Source organism: Oryza glaberrima, chromosome 5, assembly GCF_000147395.1.
Source record: "Oryza glaberrima chromosome 5, OglaRS2, whole genome shotgun sequence".
Classification (NCBI taxonomy): domain Eukaryota; kingdom Viridiplantae; phylum Streptophyta; class Magnoliopsida; order Poales; family Poaceae; genus Oryza; species Oryza glaberrima.
This window is the reverse complement of record NC_068330.1, coordinates 13222411-13230177: the sequence shown is the minus strand read 5'-3', so window position 1 is coordinate 13230177 and position 7767 is coordinate 13222411. Positions and strand designations below refer to the sequence as shown.

The 7767-nt window shown below is 39.7% G+C and overlaps 1 protein-coding gene across 1 annotated transcript; it reads right to left on the bottom strand.

Annotated features, from left to right (window-relative positions):
- Window positions 1-3134: 3134 nt before the first annotated feature.
- LOC127773853 (CBL-interacting protein kinase 18) lies at window positions 3135-7503 on the bottom strand. The gene is made up of 2 exons (XM_052300052.1): window positions 7265-7503; window positions 3135-5038 (listed from the first exon to the last, which is right to left on the bottom strand). Exon 2 carries the CDS (start codon window positions 4735-4737, stop codon window positions 3364-3366), a length of 1374 nt encoding a protein of 457 aa, XP_052156012.1. The 5' UTR covers window positions 4738-5038; window positions 7265-7503; the 3' UTR covers window positions 3135-3363.
- Between the last annotated feature and the right edge of the window lie 264 nt (window positions 7504-7767).

Here is a 7767-nt window from a genome sequence, read left to right as displayed (position 1 = left end):
CCGGAGGATTATGGGGTTTTCATTTTTTTTTTAAATTTTGTTTTTTTTCGGTTTTTTGTTTTTCCGTGCGGGCGACATAAGCACCCGCACGCCAAAATCGCGATTTTTTGCAGACCCTGGGTGCTGGTGGGCCGCTCACCCGCACGCGAAAACCGGTTTTGACCGCACGCGAAAATCTTTCTCATAGTAGTGCGTTTTCGAACAGTTTTTACATAGATCTAGTGCAACAAGGAACAATTTCACCCATTAATATCCAAAAGGAAATGCCTTTGCAGTAACAAATGGGAATATTTACGTTGCCTGGGGTCTCTATAATATATGTGTCGATCAGGATATTGCCTTTACAAAGGTTTCATTCTGCCGCGAAAACACTTTTATTGCAACATAAACTCCATTGTGTGAAGTCAAACAAGAAATTAAACTATAATCCCAGAAATTCTCTATGAAGTAGGCAAGAGAATAATTGAATTGATCTTGGGTGCCTTAAAGTGGACACAAGATTTGCTGTAAATCTTTTAAGTGGCTTCAATAAGTTAAATTACTCAATCGTGGTTACACCACTATGTAGTGGTGGCACAAACTATATGTACAGTGCAAGCGGTACTATCTCAAAAGTTTCAGTACAAAGTATTTGGAGCTTATTTAAAGGGGTTAAAAGGTAAAGAGAGAACATTTTCTTGTTACAAATCCAACTTTTGAACTACACGAACCTATAAAAGAGGACATGGATTTTTACCGTCGTCTGCCATTTGACTATTCAAAATATTGAGACTTGGAGTATTGAGATCAAGACATTAAAGGAGTATCCAAATTTGATTGTGTGCCTCTTATTTCTATTGAAGGATAAATGAATTGTCCGTCTTTTCTCATTACCTCAAAAGCTTATATGGTCAGCCTATATTGTCAAATATGAAACAGTAGGTTGGACTTGCAATACTCCGTATTAAGGAGGCATAAGCAAGGTGATGGAAAAGGCAGCCTACCTACGAAAGAAATGTCTCGATCGAAAGCAAGTCAGAAGCCAAAAACTGAAGCCAATCTCTTTCAATAATTGCTTGGACCACATGAAATTCCCCGGATACTTACACAAGTCGAACTATTTTCCACGAAATTCTTGCAAGCACTTATTTGAGCAAGCAAAAAAGACTAGCTATTAGCCCATATCGGCGATAGTGAACTCCACTGCTCAAAACAAATGATCCAAACAAGCCCTGAAAGCTCCTTTTCCCCAAGGCAACAGCTAACTGAACCAGCAAAATCTGTCTGCCTCTGAAAGAAACAAAACAAAGAGAAAAAAAAAAAAAAAACCCTTTCCCTCCCTTCTCACGGCACTGGCCAACTTGCAAGTTGCAACTGATGTGAAGCACTCACTGAGACTCCAAGCACCTATATGCAGGTAGCTCTCAGCACGCTTGAGTTGGTGATGCCTTGATTCCCACTGTTTTGTCCGTCAAATACTACTGCGACGACGACGACGATGGCGATGACGATGACGATGACGATGATGATGTGGCCCTTGCAGAACCATGTTATGCTGATGATCAATGCAATGCCAATCAAAGTAGCTTTTGCAAACGATGGAGAAAGTGACCTCCATTTTCTTGACCACTGGTGGGTTTTGGACCAGAGGCTCAAGGCCAATCTCAAGCAGAAGTTTCACTTATTAAATGAAACTCTACAGTGAACGGCATATATTGTCGACGTTAGGATTTAATTTGTAGCACCTTGGGAGATTTAATTCATACACTTCACATATTTCAGTTCCGAGTTTCGAACAACACTGACATACTATAATTCAAGTTTGAGCTTATCAAAAAGCATGGATATCTAGAGTATTTGAGCCATATACTACCAATAGAGACTACCGTAAAGGTACTCTAATTAAACATGAAGTGAGTTGTGAGCTTGCTCCAAGGCTCACGGCCTTTAGCTCATGAGAACCATTCAGAACAAGAGGATTTCACAAAAAAAAAAAAATCAATTCCTATATGAATCATAAAAAAAAGAAATAATTCCATGCCCCAGACAAGGCTTTAAAGACCCCAACAATTTTAGTCCTGAGACAGGATTCCTGTTAATTTGACATTGAATGGACAGGTAGGGCTCTCTTGTTTGTCCCCTTGCCACATTTCATGAAGATAAGCATTCCCTCTGCTACTAGTGTGATGTGCACAAATATCTGCCTCTAGAGCATAACATTATAGATTCCATGAGCATATATATAACTTTGGTTCACTCACTTCTCTCTGGATGATCCCATTACATCACATCACTCCATCAGGGTCAGGGGCCAGGGTGATACTCTGAATGAATCAGGGTTCCAGTCTAAAGCAAACTACATAACAAAGATAAGGTTTTTGTAAGCCAAAATAAAAGGATGTCTTTGCTATTTGTTCCACAAGGATGAGTATGATAAAAGCAGCTTTTCTTTACCTACTGGCTTGGCTACTGGTTCCTCCAACAAAAAGGGAGAATAAAAAGAAAAGGACTCATAGCATAGCACTATAGCAGTGCTCCCTCATTTGAAGTTACTTAATTTAGTTCATTATTAGCTGTTGTTCCTTTGCCTTTGTTGATTGATGACTTTTTACAGACAAGTGACAGCAATTGGAAATTGACAACCAGCAAAGTCACACTGATTTTTTTTTATATAGCAGCTACTACCGACAAGCAACCAATTTTTCCATTGCTTTTGGAGTACAACTACTAGTGTCAGGATAGAAATGTTTTTCATTAGTATTTTTTATAACTAGTGATAGTGATCTGTCAAGGATGAAAAGGATGCAATCCTTCAAAAAGAAAAAAAAGATAAGTAGTGCAGTCCTGAAAAGAAAAGGAGGTAGAGTTGAGCAACTAAATGACTAATCATTTGTCCAACAGGCAAAATGATGAGAATTAACTGAGTGCTTCAAATTTCTGAAATCTAGGGCTTTTCTAAACACAATTAAATTTCTGAAATCCTCGGCTTTTCTAAACACAATTGCAACTTTCAAAGATTCACATGCAACTCTCTGTAAGTACCACTGTTGACACTGTATGCCTAATATCCTGTAATCAGCAATCACATTACAAAAACATGTGAAAGTACTCAAATATTAAGTACGTGCTATGTTCATCCAGACGACGATGTGAGGTAGCTTATCCTTTGATGTATTTCAATTACGAACACTGAACTGCCAACAACAAAAAATAACTAGTATTACACTGCATTATAAGTTCAGATTCCTCAGAATCCAATTACATTGTTGTGCGAATTTCATTGAGCTATGGATTTTGGGAAGACAGAAGATAGAACGAATAATAAGCAAAAGGATAAGCAGTGCCTTTCCTAAGGCAACGAAACATTTCGACATTGAAACAATTCTATGGCTGGCCATGATCTTCAGGTTGCTGATCCTGGCGTTCACCTTGCCAAGCCCAAACAATGTCCTTAAGAGCTGGTTTCATGTCCTCCTTCCACAAATGTTGGTATTCTAGTGTATCTCCATTGTTCTTCTTGATTTCTACCAAATGAAATGAAGGAGTCACCTCGAAGATCTCTGCATCGATTGCCAATACACCTTTCCTTCCTTCACTTGCACCTTCCATTTTCAGCACACCACCTTCTTTCTTTTTCACTGTCAACTTCGAACATGAGGCAACATCCTCTAGTTTTGAGATAATAGCTGAAGCTGATTGACTTGATGTAAACCTTGCTTCTTTCTTTTTATCAGTCTCCTCAAACAAGCCAGAAAGATCAAAGCCTTCCGAAAGAGAAATAATATCGAAAGCGTTAAGGTTGGTTAGCTTTCCTGCATCCTGTTTCTCCTCAGTCTTTTTGCTACTACTGCTACCCATGGAGGAGAAAACAACATTAACATCAGCAAGAGCTGTAACTGGTTCATTTGTCTCCACGTTCTTAAGGATTAGCTTGCTATCAAGTCCTTTCTTGAACCAGTAAGTTTCCATTATTTTTGTAATTGGCATTCTACTTCTTGGGTTTGGATCAAGAATTCTCGAAACTAATTTTCGTACATCAGACGAAAACCAAGCTGGGCATTTGAACTCTGCTTTCCCAATCTTTCTGTACATCTCCATCAAATTTGAATCTTGAAAAGGCAGATAACCAGCCATCAGAACAAACAGGATCACACCACAAGACCATGTGTCAACCTTGACACCGTCATACCCTTTTCGGCTGATCACCTCAGGCGCCACATATGCGGGAGTTCCACAAGTTGTGTGTAGAAGGCCATCTTGTCGTCTTGATTCAGCAAGAGCGCTCAATCCAAAATCGGTAATTTTCAGGTTTCCATTTTCATCAACAAGTAGGTTCTCTGGCTTCAGATCGCGATGATAAACGCCTCTACTGTGGCAGAAATCAACAGCACTTACTAATTGCTGGAAGTATTTCCTTGCAGCATCTTCTTTCAACCTACCTTTAGCTACTTTGTTAAACAACTCACCGCCCTTGACATATTCTAGCACAAAGTATATCTTCGATTTGGTAGCCATGACCTCATACAGCTGTACAATGTTGGGGTGCCTCACTAATTTCATCACAGATATCTCTCGTTTAATCTGATCCATTAGGCCAACCTTAAAAATTTTGTCCTTGTCGATCACCTTGATAGCCACACTTTGTGAAGTCACGATGTTCCTACCATGATAAACCTTGGCAAAAGTTCCTTGCCCCAATAATTTTCCAATCTCATACCTTCGCAGTAGAATGTTTCCATTCTTCTCAAGTTCCATCATTCAAAACAATGCTAGCAGACAATTCTTTATTGGAATTTTAGAGGAAAACCGTAAAAGCAAAAACTTCAACCATCATCAGAAATTGCATGATCTAGCATAGCAGTATTTCTGACATTGATAGCATCATTATTACTTTGTGATTGCAGAATGCACCAGGTGAGCAACTGAAATCCTCGCTCATCAAGAATTAGTGATGTCAAATCAATGGGAGAAATGCCCTTCTCTTCATAGGAGATATCTCTGGCGTGCAAGCACATCTTTCTGCATTCCCTAGAATGGCCTTTCACGGCAACTTGCAATACTGCAATACAGACAATAAAGCATGATTAACTATTTGGCAAAAACAAAGTAGCGTGATTACAATGTTTCAAAAGTGAAAGCAAATATTGCAGATACACAAGTGATGGGTGGAAAAAAATGTCTGTCTTCGTAAACTAATTGAGAAACAAAATGCACATGCAGATGAAAGGAAAGACAGATGTTGTAGCCATGAAGGTAGATGTGGAGTCAATTAATGGATTACCAGGGTCAGTTTGTGTGTGTAGATGTGTCTATCTGTTCCCTATAAGCTTGGTCTAGCAGGATGAGGCTACTTTTCAAGCCTTTGAAGCAAGGTACAGGTCCAATGAAGGTTGGGCTTAGGGGTGTGGCAAAGCCTAATCTCAAGTTGGGCCAACACATGCCCTGGGCCGATGTGTGAATGTGAACAATTCACCTAGCTAGAGGAAAAAGAAAAGCTAGGAACAGCGATGCACTCATGCACATGGATAGGTATGTGGCCAATTAACATAATTGATAATTCAAACTCCAGTAAGTCCAAATCATATTTTGGACAAAAGCAAGCAAACAGCACATGTGCACATGTGCACCTAAAGACAAAGGAAATGCATCCATATAAACATTTGGCAAAATTTTCCAAACAAACTCTGCCAAAGAGAAAAATCAGAATATATCTCATTTGTTGGCTTAAAACCTTATAGTATGTAGACACCGCATGGCCAAAAAATGATGATGTAAATATCTTGATAAAAATAAAAATATAGAAATCAGTACTTTAGATATATACTTTAATTGACTAGAAATCAGGTATAATTTTATTATTAAGGCCCACTGCAGTAATGGATTCCATTACTGTTGTCCTTATCAGCAGATTATTAAAGTTTGGTAGGAAAGGTATGTAGAACAAAGTAGATCACCTAAACCTTTAAAGGAATTTTTTTTACAATAAAAAGCAGAGACACTGAGAAAGCACAAGGTAAAAACCAGTGATAAATCAACCCAGTGGATTATCTGAAATTTTCTTCCTATGGCAATAAGTGATGTGGAATTGTGGATAGTCTGAGAATTCACTAAAACAGCATGACTTATTCTGTAGATTTAATAACAGCTTTCCAATTTACTGAAGTAGGTCCCTAACCAGTTAAACAAAAATATCTAGAGAAACGTTTTATGGAAAGGAGTTGAACTATTTGGCTGGATACATTAATTAGCAGCAAGAATATGTGCAATCAATTACTAGTAAATAAGAATGCTAAGCATCCTTGACAGCTTAACCTGTATCACTCAACATAAGTATGGTCAATGAACACTCAATAGAAATGAATTGAAGCCCATGTGGAAGTGAACATGCATGATGGTTTTCGAACACGTATTAGATGGAGGTTACCTAGGGGTTCAGGTGATATAATGTAGATATTGGACCACACAGTATTTTTTTATTCCAAGTGGAAATTTTGTTTGTCCCTATGTGATTAACATATAATTGAGTGAGACATGCACTTTCTGTAAAAGTACACCATATTTTTACCATAGGCATAGTTTTAGGCCCATGAAATTGTAGCGGGCCCAGTGGCTAAATTGGTTGTGCAGAGAAAGGAAATCTAGATCTGAACAGCAAATTCTATTTAACAGATCGATTCATTCAGTTTCACCAGAAGACACACTGACACACAGGTAATACCAGCTGGGTTAATTAAGAACGTCAATACTAGAAATGGTTTCACAGTTGACAGTCTCTCTACCTCTCTTAATCCTGCTACAGCCTATGACCACACAAGAATTCCTGTTCTGTTGTTTATGCTACTTAAAAAAGGTAAAACTCTTTACGAAAGAGAGCTCAGTTGCATAATTAGCGCAAACAAACTACCCTATATCATCGGCAACACCGACAATCCAAAGGGGAAACCTGTCGATTATCGATCTAGCATTCTAGCCACCGCTGAAGGCTAGATGGAAACTCATCAGTAGCTGTTGGCCACGGAAGACAATTTTCTCGTTGGCCTTCTCCCCCGTGTTTGTCAGATTCACGGCCAAAATGTTATATCATATTTCCTATCAGCTCTGTCAGGTCTTGACAACACATCGAGGGGCTTCATCCGGCACCCCAATTTCAATCGAACCCCAAATCCTCCGACGGCTAAATGGCAGACTCGTGCTCAACCCAAGAAACAGCCTAAAATCAACTGGGTAGAAAGCAAAGAAGCGCACATACACGACACAATTCGCAGCGCAAAAAGAAGACGGATACCTTTGAAGGCACCACGGATGATTGCAGCCGGCTGCCAAGAAACCCGAATCCGACTCCCACGACCCAAGAATGACCCGGGGGCAGCAATGCAGGTTTGCAGGGTGGAACGAGGGGGGCTGCTCCGATCGCTTCGTTCGTTCCTTCCTTCTCCACTGCTGTTCTTGGTGGAGGGGAGGTTGGGGCAGGGAAGGAAGAAGTGCGGGGAGGAAGGCAGGAAAGTGGGGAGGAGAGGAGAGGGATGGCGGATTTATGGTGAGACCGACGCGAGGTCATGTATGTGGTCCGGCCCTTCGCTGGCCACCAAACCTTTCACTGCGACGGGTGGCCTCAATTATGCCTTTTGGCCCTTTGCACTGCATTATTGCTTGCTTGCTTGTTTGATTTCGAGGGTTTTCTCTAAGGGCCTGTTGAGTTCGTGAACACCAAATTTTTTAACATGTAACATTGAATATACGGATACATATTTAAATATTAAACATAGATTAATAACAAAACAAATTACA

Coding starts and splice junctions, on each gene's coding strand:
- LOC127773853 (XM_052300052.1), bottom strand. CDS start 4,737: ATGATGGAACTTGAGAAGAATGGAAACATTCTACTGCGAAGGTATGAG.